Source organism: Coregonus lavaretus (genome assembly GCF_964263955.1).
Source record: "Coregonus lavaretus genome assembly, chromosome: 24".
Classification (NCBI taxonomy): Eukaryota; Metazoa; Chordata; class Actinopteri; order Salmoniformes; family Salmonidae; genus Coregonus; species Coregonus lavaretus.
In genome coordinates, this window is record NC_140011.1 from 37,626,423 (window position 1) to 37,650,622 (window position 24,200).

A 24,200-nucleotide genomic window follows, 5' to 3' on the forward strand; every position below is an offset into this window, starting at 1 on the left:
ACAGCAATTGAAATGTGTCAACATAAAAGTTTAATAAGATGGTGGTTGGGATTTGATTGACACAGTTGACGGTGAACCGTGTAGTCCCCTTGAGTCACTTAGCTTTTTTATACTCTGGCCTCATTTCAAACTGACTTCAAGCTCCTACCGCTAGGTCCTTTCACACCAGATTGTTTACACTTTCCTTCCTGAAATTGAAAGGGAGAAATAACAACTGCATAATGATAGGGGCTTAACGTAGTTTCAAACTGTGCCTCTCGTCTCCCAATCACAGCCATAACCACGTGTGCATTCCACTCTCGACTGATTTGTAAATGCATTTGACAGTGCACTGAAAGATCCTTTCTTATGACAGGTCCACGCAGGCCAGGCCAGGGGTGTTTCAGTCAGGAGCAGGCGTGGGCAGGGCAGTAGCATGTCTGGGTCTTAGCACTGCTTTGGCGGTGTATCTGCACTGTTCACTCAGCACCAGCAGGGGGCATCCCTCTTGTTCAGCTCTAGCAGGTGGGCCTCCACCTCCTCGGCGTCGTCTGCAAACCGTTCTGTGAAGGAGCGGATCAGTCCGGCTGCACTGCCCTCGTATTCCACCAGCTCCACACTTTCACCTGCATCACACAATACATCAGGTCTTAGAATACCAATGGCGTATGTGCTATTAGAATGGTTTAGGCCAGGTGATAAGTCTTTCCATGAAGAAGGTAGACCACTTAGTAGGAAGATATACACTACCGGTCAAAAGTTTTAGAACACCTACTCATTCAAGGGTTTTTCTTTATTTTTACTATTTTCTACTTAGTAGAAACTATAGAAATAATACATGTGGAATCATGTAGTAACCAAAAAAAGTGTTAAACAAACCAAAATATATTTTATATTTGAGATTCTTCAAATAGCCACCCTTTGCCTTGATGACAGCTTAGCACACTCTTGGCATTCTCTAAACCAGCTTAGGTTGGGTATAAAAAAAGATAGCCCTATTTGGTAAAAGACCAAGTCCATATTATGGCAAGAACAGCTCAAATAAGCAAAGAGAAACGACAGTCCATCATTACTTTAAGACATGAAGGTCAGTCAATACGGAACATTTCAAGAACAAAGTGCAGTCGCAAAAACCATCAAGCGCTATTATGAAACTAGCTCTCAAGAGCACCGCCACAGGAATGGAAGACCCAGAGTTACCTCTGCTACAGAGGATAAGTTCATTAGAGTTACCAGCCTCAGAAATTGCAGCCCAAATAAATGCTTCACAGAGTTCAAGTAACAGACACATCTCAACATCAACTGTTCAGAGGAGACTGTGTGAATCAGGCCTTCATGGTCGAATTGCTGCAAAGAAACCACTACTAAAGGACACCAATAAGAAGAAGAGACTTGCTTGGGCCAAGAAACACGAGCAATGTACATTAGACCGGTGGAAATTTGTCCTTTGGTCTGGAGTCCAAATTGGAGATTTTTGGTTCCAACCGCTGTGTCTTTGTGAGACGCGGTGTGGGTGAACAGATTATCTCTGCATGTGTATTTCCCACCATAAAGCATGGAGGAGGAGGTGTTATGGTGTGGGGGTGCTTTGCTGGTGACACTGTCTGTGCAGGCAAACCACAGCATTCTGCAGCGATACACCATCCCATCTGGTTTGGGCTTAATGGGACTATAATCTGTTTTTCAACAGTACAATGAGCCATCCAGGCTGTGTAAGGGCTATTTTACCAAGAAGGAGAGTGATGGAGTGCTGCATCAGATGACCTGGCCTCCACAACCAAATTGAGATGGTTTGGGATGAGTCGGACCGCAGAGAGAAGGAAAAGCAGCCCACAAGTGCTCAGCATATGTGGGAACTCCTTCAAGACTGTTGGAAAAGCATTCCAGGTGAAGCTGGTTGAGAGAATGCCAAGAGTGTGCTAAGCTGTCATCAAGGCAAAGGGTGGCAATTTGAAGAACCTCAAATATAAAATATATTTTGATTTGTTTAACACTTTTTGGGTTACCACATGATTCCATATGTGTTTTTTCATAGTTTTGATGTCTTCACTATTATTCTACAATGTAGAAAATAGTAAAAATAAAGAAAAACCCTTGAATGAGTAGGTGTTCTAAAACTTTTGACCGGTAGTGTATATGAAGTGCCATTTAAATGTAGACGTGTCTTGGCATTAGGAGAGGGGAAAAAGACTGACCTTTGACCCTTGTGTTGGCCTGAACAAACATCTTGCGAGCCTCTTTGCGCAGGAGAACAGTCTCACGCAGGCGCAGGAAGTTGTGAGAACCAGTATCTGACACGGCTGAGTAGCCCTCATACAGAGCTCTGCCTCCCTCCACATCAGCTGTGGACTTGATGACCTGCAGGGACAGAGATGATAATGGGTCAAATAGGAGACCTGATTAGATTTTTTGTATGAATATTGATGGCTGGTAATTTACCCCTGTAATCCCAGCCATGATCAAGACATTTTCTAGGCTTCTACGGCTGTACCTGTAGTTTGCATAGGAACCTCTCGATGGCAGCTTTGCCCACAGTGTGGACCTTGCTGCGGTCCAGCGTTATAAGGGCATCTGGGCACCCATCCTTTCCTGTACTCTCCTTCAGAGTCACCAGCCCGTCGCCAGCCTCCAGGAGCACCCGCAGAATCACAAAGCGAGCCTGCATGTGTGCCTGAGACAGAGAGAACAGGAGGTTTACTCTGCAGTGAACCATTCATGTTAGCTAGCGAGATCATGCTGGCTCGCGGGGCTAGCTCACAGTCTGTAGGGAAGCCATTCAAAGAGCTACAGAGTAAGAAAGATAGCATGATCAAGTAAAGTGACAGGCTGATGTACTGGATTGAACTTTAGTGTAGCTGACCTGTCTCCAGCTCTTGCTCTCAGGGGTGTAGAACTCCAGGCCCAGCAGGCCAGCTCGGACCATGTTGAGCCAGTTGATGTACACCACCTCCTCTGCATCCTCGCCCTCATGGCCAAAGATACTGCAAACCCACAGGGACAACATCCTCGTTAGATCATCCTAACCCACATAAGATCACTGTTTATATATTGATGTAGCTTTAGTAAGTAACAGAGTATGTATGTGTGTACACCAGTATGGATAAACAGACCTGAGCACGTGTTTGTTGAGGCAGAGGTAGAGCCCCACACACTCAGCCCTGCACTCTTCATAGGAGCAAGAAATAGTGGAAAATTTGCTGTCCCATGTTTCATTGCCTTTGTACCAGGTGGTGATCTGAAGCACAGAAACCATACTTTACACAATACTCAATCAAACCAGAAATTCTAAGAATAATCAAGATCATAGATACACTATATATACAAAAGAATGTGGACACCCCTTCAAATGAGTGGATTCAGCTATTTTAGACACACCCGTTGCTGACAGGTGTATAAAATCGAGCACTGCCATGCAATCTCCATAGACAAACATTGGCAGTAGAATGGCCTTACTGAAGAGCTCAGTGACTTTCAACATGGCACCGTCATAAGATGCCACCTTTCCAACAGTTCGTCGAATTTCTGCCCTGCTAGAGCTGCCCCGGTCAACTGTAAGTGCTGTTATTGTGAAGTGGAAACGTCTAGAAGCAACAACGGCTCAGCCACGAAGTGGTAGGCCACACAAGCTCACAGAACAGGACCACCGAGTGCTAAAGCGTGTAGCGCGTAAAAATTGTCTGTCCTCGGTTGCAACACTCACTACCAAGTTCCAAACTGCCTCTGGAAGCAACGTTGGGAGCTTCATGAAATGGGTTTCCATGGCCAAGCAGCTGCACAAGCCTAAGATCACCATGCGCAATGCCAAGCGTTGGTTGGAGTGGTGTAAAGCTCGCCGCCATTGGACTCTGGAGCAGTGGAAAGGCTTTCTTTGGCGTGATCACGCTTTACCATCTGGCAGTCCGATGGACAAATCTGGGTTTAGCGGATGACAGGAGAACGCTACCTACCTAATGCATAGTGCCAACTGTAAAGTTTGGTGGAGGAGGAATAATGGTCTGGGGCTGTTTTACATGGTTCGGGCTAGGCCCCTTAGTTACAGTGAAGGGTAATCTTAACGCTACAGCATACAATGACATTCTAGACAATTCTGTGCTTCCAACTTTGTGGCAACAGTTTAGCGAAGGCCCTTTCCTATTTCAGCATGATAATGCCCCCATGCACAAAGCGAGGTCCATACAGAAATGGTTTGTCGAGATCGGTGTGGAAGAACTTGACTGGCCTGCAGAGCCCTGACCTCAACCCCATCGAACACCTTTGGGTTGAATTGGAACATCGACTGCGAGCCAGGCCTAATCGCTCAACATCAGTGCCCAACCTCAGTAATGCTCTTGTGGATGAATGGAAGCAAGTCCCTGTAGCAATGTTCCAACAATCTAATGGAAAGCCTTCCCAAAAGAGTGGAGGCTGTTATAGCAGCAAAGTGGGGACCAACTCCATATTAATGATCATGATTTTGGAATGAGATGTTCGACGAGCAGGTGTCCACATACTTTTGGTCATGTAGTGTATGTCACTTCACCCCAACAATAAATGATGCTCTCTCAGAATCAGCCTATCTTTATGATACCAAACGACTGATGTATAGACTCACCTGTTCTCCAGTCTCAGGATTGCGAACATTATCCTGCTCGAAGTTGAAAGTCCCCTTCTCATCCTGTACACATGACAGCACATAATGACACAATAAATCATTCACAATCTTCATAACATGAAATACAATGGCTGTAGCTAGAAACCAGACATTTAGATATTAAAGGAGCAATCTGCAGTTTGATCAATAACAAAGCGGGGCACTTCGCCACTGTTATGGTAAACAGCTGGGGGGGTATTGAGCTGGAGAAATGTAACCACTCAAATGCATAGACAGGACTATGGATGCAAAGACAGACCATGCATGACATGAGCATGGATGGAGGACTCTCGCTCTCTCACCTGGACAAAGAGCTTCCCACTGCCATGGCCCAGCAGCTCATGGAGGCCAACCTGCACCTCGAAGGAGGGCCCTTTCCACTTAATGTACATATCCTGAAAGACAGACAGAGAGACCATTGAAGGAACCGATCAAGATCAGACTAAGACATAATTGTATCTTTGATAGGGCCCTGTGTTTTGCGCAATAATGCCACATGACCTGGATTTTAACATTTATTTAAAGTTTTTTCATCAACTTGTCCCCTTTTCTTTTGATGTCAGATTGTCCAGAACAATTCTAAGACAATTGCTTTCATTTTTGGTCTAATTACAATTTCTGGCAAAAAATACAGGATAAAACCTTGCTATGACACACGATTGCCCAAAACACAGGGCCTTACACCTGGTACTGAGGAGGTCATAGTGAGGATGTTGATTACCTTGTCTTCCTCATCCAGGAAGGTGAGCTTGTCCTTCTGGGTAGCGTAGGCCACAGCCAGCACGTTGCCCAGGGAGACATTCTTAAAGCCCTCCGACTGTCTGATGTCATCATCTGGACACAGATCAGACACACACTCAGAGTTAACGTCAAGCTGAAGTCATTAAGAGATCCTTCCAAGACCATAAGACACTGTGGGTCAGTCATGTCAATATTAAAGGGATAAAGAGTCTGTTGGAAGTGGCACTCACAGTTGGGAATGTTAATGCCAGCTGGAATGCCACTGCCAGCGAACGTCAGCACGTCCAGGGAGGTGAAGTCTGGCAGGAGGAAGCGGTCCTTCTCAAAGTCTTTTGGCCATGGCAGCTCTGGCAGCAGCACCTCAGCTGAGCTCACCAGCTTAGCAAAGCGTTCACTCATCGCCTTGTTCACCACAGCCACAAAGCCTGAGGGAAGACAAGACAAACCCCAATAAGATCACCAAGGAGTCTTCCAAAATATGTCCTGATAATAGGGGTGATATTGATAATACATGCTTTGCTTCTTCATTTGTACCTTCAAACTCTCCCCTGGAACCAAAGGGATCCCTGTAGCTCTCTATAAAGCCAATATAACTAGGAGAGAAATAGAAAAAAGAGGAACAGAAAATGAATGGATTGCTACTTCTTTTTTAATCCAGAGTGGAAGGCCAAATGTGGAGGGCAGTGCTCTCTCACCTCTCAACGATGGGTCCCTTGTCTTTGATCCAGAAACGAGAGCCCTCCTTGTGCGCCTCTATGGACCCAAAGGTGAAACTCCGTGCATACTCCTCCAGCATTCGCTTCTGGTTCTCATTGGCAGCATGGTCCTGTCACCAAGGTGAAGACGTTCACATGAGACCAAACGTACATTTTTAAGATGCACTAGTAGTTTCGAAACACATACACTCTTTAATTGATAATGGGACAAACATTCATTTGAATTAGGATACTGTTTGAACTCACCTTCGCTTTCTCCAGATTTTCACTCACTTTCTTCATGAGGTAAGCATAGTCTCCCCTGGACACCGTGAAGACACAGTCCTCAAAGTCATATCTGCCACACCTGGTCTCCCCCTCCCCATCCACTGCACAGTCTACAGCAATGACAGAAAAGGGGGATTTAATAAAGAGAATGCATTACTGACATTAACAGAAAAAGAACCAGCAACCACCAGTGTTTCCTCAATTAGCATAGCTTTTTAAAAAGGACATGGCACTCTCACCCTTCTGCACAGCTGACGCCAGGCGCACCTCATAGTTGGGCTTCCCTTCTGATTTGTTCTTGAACAGTCGTGTGTTGTAGGCACTCAGGTTCTGTAAGGGAGACACATATATATTTACATTTTAGTCATTTAGCAGACGCTCTCATCCAGAGCGACTTACATGAGAAATTAGGGTGAAGTGCCTTGCTCAAGGGCACATAAACATATTTTTTACCTAGTTGGCTTGGGGATTCGAACCAGTGACCTTTCTGTTACTGGCCCAATGCTCTTAACAGCTAGGCTACCTGCCGCCTAAATCCTGCAATACTAATAACACAGACATAAGACAAACTTGAATACACACCTTTGAATCCAGGAATTTCTGGGCCAACTCTGCATCCTCCAAGCAACAGTTCCCTGAGAAGTATGTGGTGATTCCCTGAGAACAAGAAATAAAGCAACATCATTATCAACACCTAGGCTACAGTATACAGGATTTATTTAAACAACTAAGGCTGGCAATAAGTGGACCAATCACCACATAAGGCATGAGTGGGATGAGAGCTTGGCATCAGGAAGTGTCTCACCTTGTCCCCCAAGCCCAGCTGTTTCTGTTGGTCCTCCAGGGAGAAGAGGAGGGTGGAGCAGCTGTCCCACAGGGCCTCCATCTCACTGGGGCTGTCCTGGAAGGCCTGGCTCTGCCACACAAGGTCCTTCAGCTTCTCCTATACCGCAATGAGTGGTTATTAGAGGCCACCACCGTGATTATGTCAAGGCTTTTTAAAATAATACATTCAGTTATAAAAGCGAGGATGATCTACCTTGGGGAGGTTGGGAATGAACTTGGTGTCTCCAAATGACTTGTAGTTTCCCATGTTGGCATAGAGACCAGCAGCATAAACAAGAAAGGCCTACAAACAGAGAAGAAGAATAGCTATTATTATCTAGTCAGGCTGAGTTACAGAAGACATGTTTATTACAACAGGCTGGATGCCTGGGCAGGTGGAGTGGATGTGTGACGTATTCAACTCACCGTGTACTCTGTACTCTATAGCCTACATTCTGATAGAACTCTAGCATGTACCATCAGAGTGTGTGTGTGTGTGTGTGTGTGTGTGTGTGTGTGTACACATTCTAATTCTATGGTGTATACATTGTTTGACTCAGTCTTTCTCTCCAGGCTCTGTAGGCAGGTGCATTACTTGACCTGGTACTCCTCAGGACTAAGTCCAGCTGCAGTGGCCATGCTCTCCAGCTGTGCTGGTGGCTGCTTGCGGAACAGCCTCTGTAAGAGAACGAAGATGGAGGCAGACTCAGGCGAGGTCTGCAGCAGCACTGCCAGTCCTCCATACCAGGCAGACCGGGAGAGGTAGTGTGCATAGAGCTTTTCTCTAGGGGACAGCAGGCGAAAGGCTTCAGTACAGTCCAGCGCAGAGATCCCAATGTCATTGGGGAGGAAGTACTGAGAGTCCACCATAGTGAACAACAATCTGGACGCTTGCGGCTGCCTCGTCAACACAACGCTCACAGTTCAGAATCTGTAGATGTAAACAAAATGCATGATCTTATTAGCTCCAAAAAATGTTTCTAGATGCATGGTTACATTTCCACAGTCTTCAGGTGAGAAGTTCTGAGAATCATTCCTGGCTGTAACTTTAACTAAATACATTGCTTGATGAAGCAATCAAAACTATCTAGACAGCTAGCTAGTTAGACTGTCTGTTAGCTAGCAATCTAGCCAGCAGATCCGACCTGCTTGCTTACAGCTGCACTAGGGTCGGACAGGCTTCCTGTGTAGATTAAGACACTGCTAGTTTTTAAGTAGACTGCCGTTTTCGTCCTAATGCTAGGCACGTCACGTTTAACAACAAAGGAGCGGATTGGCTGACACTGCCATTCCATGGCTGCTGTGACTTCTGCTACCTAGCATGAGGACAAATAGGACAGTTTTACGGAAAGACTAGCAGTCGTTCAATCTTTTCGGTGTAACAGTTGGGATAATGGGACAATTAGGAGTACAACGCATTCAGCAAATGGTGGAACATGCTAAATCTGATAATAACACAACAACAACTTGATGGCAACTACTGTAGCCAGCTAACAGGTTAGCATAACACTAGCCAAACAAAAAATATTTTGTCTAAATAAGCTAGCTAGCTAGCTAGCATTTATGATGCCAGCAAACACATTCCTCACACGCTAGGAACGTATTTCCGCCAACATTTAATGAAAAAAGGTGCCTCTTGCTACCAAAACACACGTTTTATGGAGACTTGTGTGTGGAGTGCTGCTGACTTTGCTAACTGTATGTGCTTTCGGTAGCATGACTGCATCCAGACTGAGGAGAACATCACACACAATGTGTCCCTGACCACTACCTGAAGTGGTCAACCAGGTCTGAACACAATCCGACCACAATGCGATTAGACCCGATCTTCGATTCTAATAGCAGAAGTCGCATTGAAGTGTCAAGTGTAGACACACCCTTAAAACTGCAATAAGTAACTTTTTGGGTGACCCGACCAAATTCACAAAGAAATGTGAGTTATACATCGGTCATTCTCATTGAAAGCAAGTCTAAAAAGTGGTAGATATGTTCTATGTGCACTATTTCTATACTTCCTGTTCTTAAGTTGAGCTTTTACTTTCAGTTTTGTACACCAGCTTCAAACAGCTGAAAATACAATATTTTTAGGTATGGAAAATATATTTCACAGCTGTTTAGATCGGGGATGGGTAACTTTGATGGAGGTGGGGGCCACAAATTTTTTTAGCAGCCCCCCTCGTTACAGTGAAGATAAACAATTACGTTTTAAAGTTCATTTCCTGCAATTGTACACATTTTGTCATGGGGCGGAGAAGATTTTGCAATTTTACAGCTAATTTCCTGCAATTCTACACATTTTGCAATAGGGTTGAGGAAAATGTTTTCCGTTTTTAATATAACGGATGATCAATGGGCCCCACATCCCAGTCTGTAATTCAACCATGCTTACTACAAGTTTAGATAGCTGGCCACTAGACTAATTTACCAATCCAATTTGTTTTGCTGACATTGGCTAATTGAGTGACTGCTGATGCACAACCACATTTCGAAATTGCACCTTGTGTATTTTATTATTCTACCTCTCAAAAGTAAGTTGAGACCCGGACTGATTTCCAAAAAATATGTATACACTGAACAAAAATATAAACACAACATGTAAAGTGTTGGTCCCATGTTTCATGAGCTGAAATAAAAGATCCCAGAAATGTTCCATACACACAAAAAGCTTATTTCTCTCAAATGTTGTGCACATCCCTGTTAGTGAGCATTTCTCATTTGCCAAGATAATCCATCCACCTGATAGGTGTGGCATATCAAGAAGCTGATTAAACAGCATGATCATTACACAGGTGCACCTTGTGCTGGGGACAATAAAAGTACACTCTAAAACGACAATGCCACAGATGACAAAAGTGTTGAGGGAGCGTGCAATTAGCATGCTGACTGCAGGAATATCCACCAGAACTGTTGCCAGATAATTGAATGTTAATTTCTCTACCATAAGCCACCTCCAGCATCGTTTTAGAGATTTTGGCAGTATGTCCAACAGGCCTCACAACCACAGACCACATGTATGGCATCGTGTGGGCGAGCGGTTTGCTGATGTTAACGTTGTGAACAGAGTGCCCCATGGTGGCGGTGGGGTTATGGTATGGGCAGGCAGGCATAAGATACGGACGACGAATACAACTGCATTTTATCGATGGCAATTTGAATGCACAGAGATACAGTGACGAGATCCTGAGGCCCATTGTTGTGCCATTCATCCGCTGCTATCACCTCATGTTTCAGCATGATAATGCATGGACCCATGTCACAAAGATCTGTACACAGTTCCTGCAAGCTGAAAATGTCCCAGTTCTTCCATGGCCTTCTTACTCACCAGACATGTCACCCATTGAGCATGTTTGGGAGGCTCTGGATCGACTTGTACAACAGTGCGGTCAAGTTCCCACCAATATCCAGCAACTTCTCCCAGCCATTGAAGAGGAGTGGGACAACATTCCACAAGCCACAATCAACAGCCTGATCAATTCTATGTGAAGGAGATGTGTTGCGCTGCATGAAGCAAATGGTGATCACACCAGATACTGACTGCTTTTCTGATCCATGCCCCTACCTTTAAAAAGAAAATATATCTGTGACCAACAGATGCATATCTGTATTCCCAGTCATGTGAAATCCATAGATTAGGGCCTAATTAATTAATATTGACTGATTTCCTTATGAACTGTAACTCAGTAAAATCTTTGAAGTTGTTGCGTTTATATTTTTGTTCAATATACATAATTATTTTATTTGGGCCTACAAAAGGTCCGTGGGTCACAAAATCTTAGCATAATATATGCACAAACTGTTTCGGATGGGGAGCATGCTGTGACCTTTAATCTACACATAAAGTCTCTCTGACCCTAGCCAATTGTAAGAAAGCAGGTCGGATCTGCTGGCTACTAGCTGGCTACTAACCATACACATTTTAACTTATATAATAGTAGAACATGGTAGCAGCCGGTAGCTAGTTATCCAGCTACCGCTATGCACTGAGGTGTAATCATTACGCCGATTCTGTTGCAAAACGTTTCGTCTGTTAAAACGTTTTGTAACAGAAACCGAGAGTTTCCATTGAGCAAATTCAGGTAGGTCCCTCTCCGTTTTGTTCCATTTGCTCGGTTTGGTTCTTAAACAGTAAACTGTTTCCGTAATGAATACACCCCTGGCTAACAGCTAACCTTAGCTAGCTAGTCAGCCGGCAAGCTAACGTTGAGTGAGTAGTTCTTCTGTCGCTTGCTACTGTACATTTACAAATACGCAAGCCTTGAATCAGGTTACAACGACACATCCAGCAGTGATTATTAGTATCTTTCTGTTGCCGTTAAATCAAGTTTGTATTAGGCTACACTACCTGATTATTTGTGGACACGTCTGAACGTCAAATTGCAATCTCACTCTCAAATTCACTTCCTATGTTCGTTCGATGCCAACCCCGCCTGCCTTCTTCTTCGGTGGGATTTATCGGCGGTTGGCATCCAACGTTATGGTACATTACTGCCACCTACTGTACTGGAGTATGGGCCAGAGACAGGCAGAAACTAAATCCTACATGCCAGCCCCGTTGCTCTTAAAAAATAAATATTTGAGACTATATCTAATTAGGTTCTACTCAATGTACTCTTTAAACTAATTTCCTGTATTCCCTTCTCCCTCATACTAGATCTCAGCCTCTCTCTTTCCTTCTGATCTCCTGAGTGGCGCAGTGGCGAGTGGCGCAATGGCGCAGAGCTAGCCGGCTGCGACCGGGAGACCCATGGGGCGGCGCACAATTGGCCCAGCGTCGTCCAGGGTAGGGGAGGGAATGTCCGGTAGGGATGTAGCTCTGTTGGTAGAGCATGGCGTTTCCAACGCCAGGGTTGTGAGTAAATAAAAAAATAAAAAATAAATAATAATAATAATAATAATAATGTATGCACTAACTGTAAGTCGCTCTGGATAAGAGCGTCTGCTAAATGACTAAAAATGAAAATACTGCCCACACTGTAGCAATACATGCTCCACGGTCTCTGTTTCCTGGCAATAATCACACTTTCCTGTTGGATGCTTTCCTATCACATTTAAAGTATTATTCTACTGGCTGTGTCCCACCCTTAATCTAGTAAAAAATAGCCTCCTCTCTTCTGTCCCTTCCTGCCATCCTCCCCTTCCCGACTTTCCTCTGTACTTGAAATAAATGCCTTCCCTTATTATCTCTATTCCACTGCTCCTGCCATCTCTGCACCATCACTGTCCATATTAAGCTTTTTGCCTCTGCCTTGCTAATTGAAACTACAACATCAACATCCCCACTACTAAGTGCTTGTTAACCAGTACATCAACTGCCTCGTTCCCCTCCAACCCCACATGGGCTGGGACCCATCTGTATACCCATCTGTCTAATCCTGCCATGGGTTTGTAGTAGATCATAAAGCAGGTATTGTCTGCTACGTGAGCTAAAGGACTTGTTGGTGAACACATAATTGGAGAGGAAGTACAAAACCAACGACGCTAGACAGAGAGGAATTTGCTTAAGCAAAAGGCAGTTTATTACAACAGAGATAGCTGGTACTGTTCAAGCTACATGCATGGGATCCTGCTAATTAACATGCATGGACCTAATCATATGCCACGCTAATAGTGTCAGCTGAGAAGGATGGATAAACAGAGTTTACAGCATTACTTATACAATGTAACATAAAGGAAGGGGTCCTTCTTCTAGTCCCTTGATTGGTTCCCGAGGCGTAGGAGGCGGGTCTGCTCTGTCCAGAGCAGATGCCCCATTGGTGCACGGCAGAGTCCTCTGCCCTTGGCACCCGACCAGTAGACAGGGGAGTTGAGAATGAGTGTGCGTCCACAGTGAGATGTGTGTGTGTGTGTGTGTGTGTGTGTGTCTCAAGGGAAACTCGTGGGGAGCAACAAGTGATTGTGGCCTGTGGCGTGGGTGTTGTCCTTGGCCACCTGGTGACAAGATATGGTCCTCTGTCCATTGTTCGCCACTAAAATGTTATGCACAGACAACTAACACAACAGTATCAGACACATGACACAGAACAGTACGCTGTTAGTATCAGACACATGACACACTCCTGTAACAGCATTTATAAGACCATTTTACACAACATATTACTCAGATCAATCTATAACATTTTATATTTACTACGACAAATCCCCCTCTTCACGTCTTCTAGACGTGATCCATTAATTATGTTGGCATTAAGCATAGTTGAATCAGTCTTAAAAGAAAAACAATAATGCAGGAAAGAAAACAAAACATGATAACGCATAATGCAATGGTAAAAAACATTCAACCATCCCCCTCTAGCATACCAATTATATGGGCAGTTAATTAAACAATGTTAGTCCCCCTCTAGTGAGTGATTATATGGCTAGTTAATTAAACAATGTTAGTCCCCCTCTAGTGCACGATTAAATACATCAAAGCTGTTGTTCAAATTCTATTTCATCTTCATTTTGGTGTCAAATTTTGGTTTTGGCTGCTCAAATCAGCCCTGACTTCTGTCAGTGATCTAGAAGGAGTGGGGGCTGGTGTGCAATGAGTTAGATGGTGCCAGGGTGCGCCTGATTTACCTCTGACCTGGACTGAGTGTGAAGTAACCTCCTTCACTTCGTACGGTCCAGTCCACCTGGGTTCCAGCCACTTTCTCTTGTGGACTTTTACCCTCACCCAGTCTCCCACTTTTACCTTCAGTGGCAGCGTACTTCCCGACAGCTCCCTCTCCTGGACCTTCCGCACCTGAGAAGAGAGTGCTGCAGAAAGTTCCGTCAATTTCTTCACATAATCAGTCATTTCTATCTGTTGTACATCAAGGGAGGGCATATGACCTCCCTCCCTTGGCTAGGTTGGCGCGTTCCACGAGTCCCTGGGACTGTGGATGTTACTGAACCGAATCTGTGCATGATTCCGAACATTTCCTCCACCTCTCTCAGATGTTTTGTTGCTAAAACGTGTGGCTGTCAGATCTTATCTGCCTTGGTATACCGTACCTGGGTATTAATTCAGTTTGTAGCCACTTAATGACTGACCTAGCATCCTCTTATTCTGTAGTTTCTGTAGGAATTGCCCCTACCCATTTTGAAAACCTGTCTACAGTTTCTGTCATGTGAGGGTGCCACCAGATGTGTGGGAACTTTTGGAGGGTCTTAAACTTTCCCTCGTGCGTGGGCCCGTGGGCCTCACTCAACAGTTCTGGGCAGAGTCTAGCTGGTTCAACTAGTCTTCCATCATGGCACGTCCAGAGTTCGTCCTGTCCTCTGCCGCCCCCTCCTGGGCCCAGACTGAGTGTTCATAGGGTCCTGCTGAGCTCTGCAACCGTGCTATATCGCCTTGGTTGAGTTCAGTCTGTGATGTCGGTGGTAGTAGTATTGGATGAGGATCACGCCTTCGGGCACCTGGAGTTCAGACAGGTGGGTTTATGGTTGTTGTGGGGGTCCTCCCTTTCCTCTACAGTCTCTTTTAAAATGTCCAGTTTTTCCACAGTTGTAGCACAGGTAGTTCCCTCTTCTAGGAGGACTTGGTGGAGTGCCTTGCTGAGGCCATGGTTGTGGTTGTGGGCCAAAAGTCATGGTGCCTTTTAGGCTGTATAGTGAGGTGGGGCCAGGAGTGGTGCTGGTGTCTGGGGCGACTGTAGGAGACCCTTTCACACACATTGTGTCAGATTTTTTAGGTTGCACCCTCCTACTCTCCTCTATTTCCCATGTCCCTACTCTCAACTCTCCCTCTGCTCTCTCTGTCATTCGTTGTTCTAGGTATTCATAAAATTTGGGTATGGTTGGGTTTGGCCCTGCCATTTTGCTTTACTATCTTTATACACTTATCCCGTCCCTGGTGTTTTATTTCCAAGGATGTATTATCGGTATCAATACAGACTTATCTCATGTACGACACCCTCGTATATAAAGAGGCTGATTGTTTTTATATTATGTGTAATGCAATCATTATCATAAAAATCAGAATTCCAATCACATACACCAATGCAGTAATTTCTACACACAGCACACACCACGCTTTAGTTATCTCACGCTTGTTCTAGAATCATGCACAAATTCAATACCAGTTTCCCCAGTCCCTGGTTCCTGAAAGCCTAGGTCAAATTCACTCAATTCCACAGATTGGTATTCAGTTTCATAAGTCTCACTATAACTTCCCATCATCCATTACACGTTATAATACATAAAAACACACAACCAAAAGCCAATTGGAATTACAATGCTTAATACATTCCGGTTCTCAAAGCGTCCTAAAACATATTGTCAGTTCGACTGCCACCCTCCACACGTCCTTATGTAAGGATTAATTTTACATGTGAAGTCACAGAAGCAACTAATGAATTTAGATTACCAGAGCGTCCTAAAACATAGTCTCAGTTCGACTGCACCCTTCACACAACCTTAAAAGGCACCTTCATTATGTGAAGTCACAGAAGCAACTGGATCCCTATCAAATGATTTTTTTTTTTTAGACAACTCGATCACTAGGAAGGACTTAGTCTCAGCTTAATTGTACCTTTCACACAACCATTTATATGGAACGTTTTAAGTGTGAAATCACAGAGATAACTGGAATCCCCGGGAATTTAGTACCTCTGGTCAGTTTCGGTGATTCTCCCCCACCTAATGTCTAGAACTCTGCCACAGTTTAACTTCAACCTCCTCGCAACCTATAGGGTAGGACCTCCCCTAATAGGATTTATGCAAAAGGTCTCAGTTCAAACTGGGTCCCTTAGGAATCTAGATTATGGGTCAAATCTTATCCACATACTGTGTTAAATCGCAATTTAACCCATAGGATACAATCATCAGTATTCAGCCACTGGTAAGACTCTCATAATATAATCATCAGTATTCAGCCACTGGTAAGACTCTCATAATATACAACCATCAGTATTCAGCCACTGGTAAGACTCTCATAGTATACAACCATCAGTATTCAGCCACTGGTAAGACTCTCATAATATACAACCATCAGTATTCAGCCACTGGTAAGACTCTCATAATATACAACCATCAGTATTCAGCCACTGGTAAGACTCTCATAATATACAACCATCAGTATTCAGCCACTGGTAAGACTCTCATAATATACAACCATCAGTATTCATAATATAATCACAGTTCTCAGTGTTCACAGTACCAGATATCTCATTTATGCCTTAATTCATTTAGGATGGAAATTATTTAACAAGTATTCATACTCACACTCAGTACTACTGATCATAATTTGGTATTGGTCTATAATACAATATGCAAGATTTTGTTTTAACAGGCTCTGCTTACCTTTTTAGAAGAGCGCGCTCTGATCAGGTTCCTGAGGCAAGACGAATAGTTGATGTCTCCTGGATTTCAGGTCACTCTTCCGTCTGTTTTTAGATCGATGATTTGCCTTTTCCTCTCGCACCAACTTTTTAGATCGAATTAGAAACCATCCTCTGCTACCAATTTGTTGGTGAACACATAATTGGAGAGGAAGTACAAAACCAACGACGCTAGACAGAGAGGAATTTGCTTAAGCAAAAGGCAGTTTATTAAAACAGAGATAGCTGGTACTGTTCAAGCTACATGCATGGGATCCTGCTAATTAACATGCATGGACCTAATCATATGCCACGCTAATAGTGTCAGCTGAGAAGGATGGATAAACAGAGTTTACAGCATTACTTATACAATGTAACATAAAGGAAGGGGTCCTTCTTCTAGTCCCTTGATTGGTTCCCGAGGCGTAGGAGGCGGGTCTGCTCTGTCCAGAGCAGATGCCCCATTGGTGCACGGCAGAGTCCTCTGCCCTTGGCACCCGACCAGTAGACAGGGGAGTTGAGAATGAGTGTGCGTCCACAGTGAGATGTGTGTGTGTGTGTGTGTGTGTGTGTGTCTCAAGGGAAACTCGTGGGGAGCAACAAGTGATTGTGGCCTGTGGCGTGGGTGTTGTCCTTGGCCACCTGGTGACAAGATATGGTCCTCTGTCCATTGTTCGCCACTAAAATGTTATGCACAGACAACTAACACAACAGTATCAGACACATGACACAGAACAGTCCGCTGTTAGTATCAGACACATGACACACTCCTGTAACAGCATTTATAAGACCATTTTACACAACATATTACTCAGATCAATCTATAACATTTTATATTTACTACGACAGACTGCAGACTCATCAACACTGCAGATGAATCAGAGCAAATAACTACTCTGTCTGGCTTGACTTCCTCCAACCATTGCAAGGCCAACAGTATGACCATCAGCTCCGCCGCATATACAGCCAGATGATCTGTAATGTGTTTCCTGACTGCCACCCCACATTCCTGCACTACAAATGCTGACCCAGTACGTCCTGTCCTTGTATCTTGAGAACCATCTGTGTAAATGGCCACACAATCCTGATTTACAGTATCCAGACGTCTATTAAACAAATCAGATGGATCAACCCCCTCCCTATCTTTCTGTAGTCTCTCCAATACTTCTAGATCAACTACTGGAGACGGGAGTAGCCATGGTGGATTTTTGGACTAAACCCTTCCATACAGTCCCATCCCCTTTGCCTGGGTATTACCCACCCACCCAAAGCTTGTGTTCTGTCCTCGCTCATGTTCCCAGCATGCCTGTAAAATCCCCTTTGCAGGATGAGACACCCCATGTCCCTGTAGGTTGACCCAATAATTAATTGCCAGCTGCTGTCTCATAATATGCAATGGCATGTCCCCCATCTCCATCTGTAGTGCAGCCACTGGGGAGGTCCGAAACGCCCCACTACATATTCTGAGTCCTTGGCCCTGTATGACAAGCAGGTCCGGGCTGCCAAACCATACACTATACTGCCGTAGTCTATTACAGATCGGATCAATGAGGAACGCCCACTCCTTCCCCGTCAGACAGCACATCACATTTAGCACCTTCTTACACTTTCCAACCACTCTCTCAATGTGTTCTGCCCAGGTCAGTCTAGTATCAAAGTATACCCCAAGGAACCTGAAGGACCCCACCCTCTCCAAGTTTCTCCTATATAACCTCAAGCATACCTCATCTCCCACCTTCCTCCTGGAAAAGAACACTGTTTTCTCTACAGAGAACCAGAAGCCCCACCGCTCTACCTCACCAATTGCTTCCTGTACCTTCCTGACTATGTATGGCCCTTCCCCTCTTCCATAAGGCCCCATCATCTGCAAATAACAACCTCCCAATATCCGGCCGCCCCTGAGAGTAAACATCATTGATCATGATTGAGAACAACAGAAGACTAATCACGTTCCCCTGTGGTGTACCGTTATCCACCAGGTAGCTGCCTGATAGAGACTTCCCCACCCTCACCTGAATAGACCTTCCAAACAGGAAATCCTTTATCCAGTTGTACGTTCTTCCTCCTTCCCCATAATATCAAGCTTGATTAACAACCTCTCCTTCCACATCATATCATATGCCTTCTCCACATAAAAAAAGACAACTACAACAGTCTTCTTGTTAACCTGAGCCTTCCTGACCTCTGCTTCTAAGTAGAGCACTGGGTCCATAGTTCCCCTACCCTTCCTGAACCCACTCTGATGTGGCGACACTAGCCTCCTGCTCTCCAGGAAGTAAGTTAGCCTCTCCATAATCATACGTTCCATAATCTTACATACATGTGATGTTAAAGCTACTGGCCGATAGCTTGTTGGCCTCGTTGGATCCTTCCCTCCCTTCCGGATTGGTACCACTACTGCCTCCTTCCAGCTGCCTGGTAGTTTCCCCTCCTCCCACACTCTGTTGTACAACACCAATACCGTATCCAGTGCCTCATCACTAAGATGGGCCAACATAACATGGCACACCTCATATTTCGCAGGTGAAGTTAACCCAGCCTTACCTATTACCCTTTTCATCTCTGCCATGGTAAATGCTGCATTCAACACATCATTTACATCCTCTCTCCTATCCAACATTCCAGGGTGCTCCTCTCTCGTTCTCTCTCTCCCCCTCCTTTGACAAATTTGCAGAGCTATGCACTTGGACAAACGCTTTGGCCATCATCTCTGCCTTCTCCTCATCTGGAGAGGGCAGAGTACCTTAGTGGTTAAGAGCGTTGTGCCAGTAACCGAAAGGTCGCTGGTTCTAATCCCCGAGCCGACTAGGTGAAAAATCTGTCGATGTGCCCTTGAGCAAGGCACTTAACCCTAATTGCTCCTGTAAGTCACTCTGGATAAGAGCGTCTGCTAAATGACTAAAATGTAAATGTAAATCTGTTACTGCCACATCGTCAACACTGGATAATCCCACTCTCTTCTGACCCCACTCATCCTCTTAATCATCCCCCACACTTCTCCCACAGGTGACACCCTTCCAATGGTGTCACAGAACTGACGCCAACATGACCTCTTTGCCTGACGGATAGTTCTCCTCACCAGGGCCTGGGCCTGCTTATACTGAATCGGATGTTGGAAGTTATGCGTCCTTTTCAGTACTCTAAATGCCCTGTTCCTACTCCTCACCCTTGCCCCACACTCCTCCGTCCACCATGGGACTGCTTTCCTCCTCCTCCTCCCTGAACTCTTAGGTATAGCCTCAGTAGCTGCCCCCACTAACGCTGTTCTCACCCAGTTATTCATACTATCCACATCTCCTCTCATATCCACCTGAGCCATCACCTGCTCACTCAGCTCCTGAAACTGTTCCCACTTTGCCCTTCCAAACACCCACCTGCATACTCCATCCACTGACACCTCCTCCTCCCTCTGGCCCACTGTACATACTATGGGGTAATGATCACTCCCTACTGTCAACTCCCCACACCACATTACCTTACTTCTATCCTGGCCCTCCACCCTCTCCAGCACTTTCAGGTCCAATATCTGACAAGGATTATAGGCGTTCACAACCACAACCACCCCTCCTCTCAACCACACCTCCACCACCACGTACTTCTGTTCAATACCTTTGCCTAGCATCCTGTAAGGAAGTCCTTGCTTTATGAAGGTGGCACACCCCCCCCTCTCTAAATCTCTGTCCCTACGAACCAATACATATCCCTGTATGATAAACTCCATAGTCGGTTTGAGCCATGTTTCCTGCACACAAATCACATCAGGCTTAGCTGGCACATCCACAATGAACTGCTTGAACTCCTGTCCATTAGCCAACAGGCTTGGAGCATTCCATTGTAGTACTACCACCATAAATTAGATCCAGTAATATATGACTCCACCCTCAGCTGATTGAGGTAATCTTGAACCTCTTCCCATGTCAACCCTGTCATACTCAGATGTCTCCCAGCAGCTTTCACTATTGGCTGAATCCTCTCTGTTTTAGACTGTCCTCACCTCCATGTTCCCCTCGCATCTTATCTTGCCCTTCCTCGGCACTCTCTACCTCCGAACTGCCGCTAGCGTTGGAAACTATGTTGCTCTCCTCAAACGTACTTTTCTGCCTCCATAGACCTCTCGCTCCCCTTCAAACCCCTACTCCCATGCTCTCCCGCTTTCTTTTTCTTTTTCTCTTTCCTACTCCCTCCTTTATTTGTACCACTATGTTCCATACTTGCTTCACTTTCTTCTCCATCACTATCTTCCACCATCTCTGACCCAGTCACAGCCGAACCGTGCCGAACCGCCGCCACACCTAGTTAAGTTAGATTTTCTATCAACAATTGATACTGCTGCTCCGATCAACCCACGTCTCTAACACAACCACCGGAATCCCCAAGCCCGCCTTCCAACCAACTACGTGGGCCTATAACGTAACTGAGAGGAAATGTAATCAATTAAAAACGAAGAAATGGCGGAGTGATTTCTGCATATTGCACCTTTAAGCAAGTGAGGAATTTTTGTATGGGGGGCGATGAAAGAGTGTCGAAGTTAGTCAAGATAAAAATAAATTGCTATTTTGATACGTGAGACTTATTTTATATAATAGAAGAAGAATGTGCTCTGCCATTACCCATCCCCCTCTACCTCTCCCTTACCCTGTCCCCTCTCATTACCCTTCCCCCTCTCCCCTTAACCTGTCCCCTCTCCCCTTACCCTGTCCCCTCTCTCCTTACCCTGTCCCCTCTCTCCTTACCCTGTCCCCTCTCTCCTTACCCTGTCCCCTCTCTCCTTACCCTGTCCCCTCTCTCCTTACCCTGTCCCCTCTCTCCTTACCCTGTCCCCTCTCTCCTTACCCTGTCCCCTCTCTCCTTACCCTGTCCCCTCTCTCCTTACCCTGTCCCCTCTCTCCTTACCCTGTCCCCTCTCTCCTTACCCTGTCCCCTCTCTCCTTACCCTGTCCCCTCTCCCCTTACCCTGTCCCCTCTCCCCTTACCCTGTCCCCTCTCCCCTTACCCTGTCCCCTCTCCCCTTACCCTGTCCCCTCTCCCCTTACACTGTCCCCTCTCCCCTTACACTGTCCCCTCTCTCCATACACTGCCCCCTCTCTCCATACCCTGTCCCCTCTCTCCATACCCTGTCCCCTCTCTCCTTACCCCACCCCCTCTCCACTTATCCTTACCCCACCCCCTCTCCACTTATCCTTACCCCACCCCCTTCTCCACTTATCCTTACCCCACCCCCTCTCTCCTTACCTTGTCCCATCCCCCTTACCCTGTCCCATCCCCCTTACCCTGTCCCATCCCCATTACCCTGTCCCCTCTCCTTTACCCTGCCCCCTCTCCCCTTACCCTGCCCCCTCTCTCCTTACCTTCTCCCCTTACCCTGTTCCCTCTCCATTACCCTGTCCCCTCTCCCCTTACACTGCCCCTGTGGTATTATTTTATGTATCATGAAGGCAAGTTTAGGGAAAGGTCAAAGGTAAAATAATAATATTAGTAATAAGCATGGATATGTTGTAAAATTGAAAATCTATATGCCTTGGAGTGTTTATGGATTGAGAGCCAGTTGAATTCAGAGCAGAGATAATTATGTGTTTTACATGAAAACTCCTGCAGCTGGTTTAGGAGTGTCAATGACGTGATGGCTGTGGAGATAGAAGTAACAATGGAGCTAGTGTTTGCGTTTCTTTATGTTTATGACCTTATGACCTGACACATGGCCACATGCATATCATCTCAGGGGCTGAGAGGATGATGAATGATAAATGTTTTATAATGTATTATGAAATGATAATGGTGAAACAGAATGAACATGTTTGATATTTTATAATCCAGATATATGTTTAAATAATGAATATAGACATTAAGGATATGATGTGTTATTTTACAGGGGTTTTTAAACTGAGGCCATGGGGTTGTTCTAGACATCTGGTTTGCATTTACATTAGTTTTTTAAGAAGGGGCTTTTGAGAAGGGGCCTAGGCACGCAGCCAATAGAATGATCGAATGAGAGGGTGGTACGAACTAAAAAAAAGTTAGGAATGTTTGTACATGTGGCTATAAAATTGAGCTCTTGGCGAAAAAGGGACAGTCTTTGTCTCTTTGGAAAAAGGCTCGGCTTTGTTTTTTAAATAAAGTCTAAATTCTTAAATTCACAGGCTCTGATGTCTTGAGAGATATTTTTGAGTTGATTATCTAGTCAAATGTTTCTACAACACCCCCTCTCCCCTTACCCTGTCTCCTCTCTCCTTACCCCACCCCCTCTCCACTTATCCTTACCCCACCCCCTCTCCACTTATCCTTACCCCACCCCCTCTCCACTTATCCTTACCCCACCCACTCTCCACTTATCCTTACCCCACCCCCTTCTCCACTTATCCTTACCCCACCCCCTCTCCCCTTACCCTGTCCCCTCTCCCTTACCCTGCCCCCTCTCCCCTTACCCTGCCCCCTCTCCCTTACCCTGCCCCACCCCCTCTCCCTTACCCTGCCCCACCCCCTCTCCCCTTACCCTGCCCCACCCCCTCTCCCCTCTCCCCTTACCCCGTCCCCTCTCCCCTTACCCTGTCCCCTCTCCCCTTACCCCACCCCCTCTCTCCTTACCCTGTCCCCTCTCTCCTTACCCCACCCCCTCTCTCCTTACCCTGTCCCCTCTCTCCTTACCCTGTCCCCTCTCCCTTACCCTGTCCCCTCTCTCCTTACCCTGCCCCCTCTCCCCTTACCCTGTCCCCTCTCTCCATACCCTGTCCCCTCTCCCCTTACCCTGTCCCCTCTCTCCTTACCCCACCCCCTCTCCACTTATCCTTACCCCACCCCCTCTCCACTTATCCTTACCCCACCCCCTTCTCCACTTATCCTTACCCCACCCCCTCTCTCCTTACCCTGTCCCCTCTCCCTTACCCTGTCCCCTCTCTCCATTACCCTGTCCCCTCTCCCCTTACCCTGTCCCCTCTCCCCTTACCCTGTCCCCTCTCTCCATACCCTGTCCCCTCTCCCTTACCCTGTCCCCTCTCCCCTTACCTTCTCCCCTTACCCTGTTCCCTCTCCATTACCCTGTCCCCTCTCCCCTTACACTGCCCCCTCTCCCCTTACCCTGTCCCCTCTCTCCATACCCTGTCCCCTCTCCCCTTACTCTGTCTCCTCTCTCCTTACCCCACCCCCTCTCCACTTATCCTTACCCCACCCCCTCTCCACTTATCCTTACCCCACCCCCTCTCCCCTTACCCTGTCCCCTCTCCCTTACCCTGCCCCCTCTCCCCTTACCCTGCCCCCTCTCCCTTACCCTGCCCCACCCCCTCTCCACTTACCCTGCCCCACCCCCTCTCCCCTTACCCCGTCCCACCCCCTCTCCCCTTACCCCGTCCCCTCTCCCCTTACCCTGTCCCCTCTCCCCTTACCCCGTCCCCTCTCTCCTTACCCCACCCCCTCTCTCCTTACCCTGTCCCCTATCCCTTACCCTGTCCCCTCTCCCTTACCATGTCCCCTCTCTCCTTACCCTGTCCCCTCTCTCCTTACCCTGCCCCCTCTCCCCTTATCTTGCACCACACTGCCAGGTCTCTGACCCCTTCCATCGTCGTGTCGTCGGCAAACTTAATGATGGTGTTGGAGTCGTGCGCGGCCACGCAGTCAAGGGTGAACAGGGAGTACAGGAGGGGACTAAGCACGCACCCGAGGAGCCCTCGTGTTGAGGGTCAGCATGGCGGATGTGTTGTTGCCTACCATCACCACCTGGGGGCGGCCTGTCAGGAAGTCCAGGATCCAGTTGCATAGGGAGGATCTATG

General features: G+C 46.3%; 1 protein-coding gene across 1 annotated transcript; it reads right to left on the reverse strand.

Moving 5' to 3' along the window:
* Positions 1 to 7: 7 nt before the first annotated feature.
* On the reverse strand, positions 8 to 11,574 carry dpp3 (dipeptidyl-peptidase 3). Its single transcript, XM_084140746.1, has 18 exons — positions 11,501 to 11,574; positions 7,759 to 8,089; positions 7,373 to 7,462; positions 7,139 to 7,276; positions 6,916 to 6,990; positions 6,573 to 6,663; positions 6,313 to 6,443; positions 6,046 to 6,176; positions 5,885 to 5,943; positions 5,581 to 5,775; positions 5,331 to 5,443; positions 4,912 to 5,004; positions 4,571 to 4,633; positions 3,090 to 3,214; positions 2,840 to 2,960; positions 2,471 to 2,650; positions 2,175 to 2,337; positions 8 to 605 (listed from the first exon to the last, which is right to left on the reverse strand). Exons 2-18 carry the CDS (start codon positions 8,026 to 8,028, stop codon positions 463 to 465), a joined length of 2,181 nt encoding a protein of 726 aa, XP_083996872.1. The 5' UTR covers positions 8,029 to 8,089; positions 11,501 to 11,574; the 3' UTR covers positions 8 to 462.
* Positions 11,575 to 24,200: the final 12,626 nt, after the last annotated feature.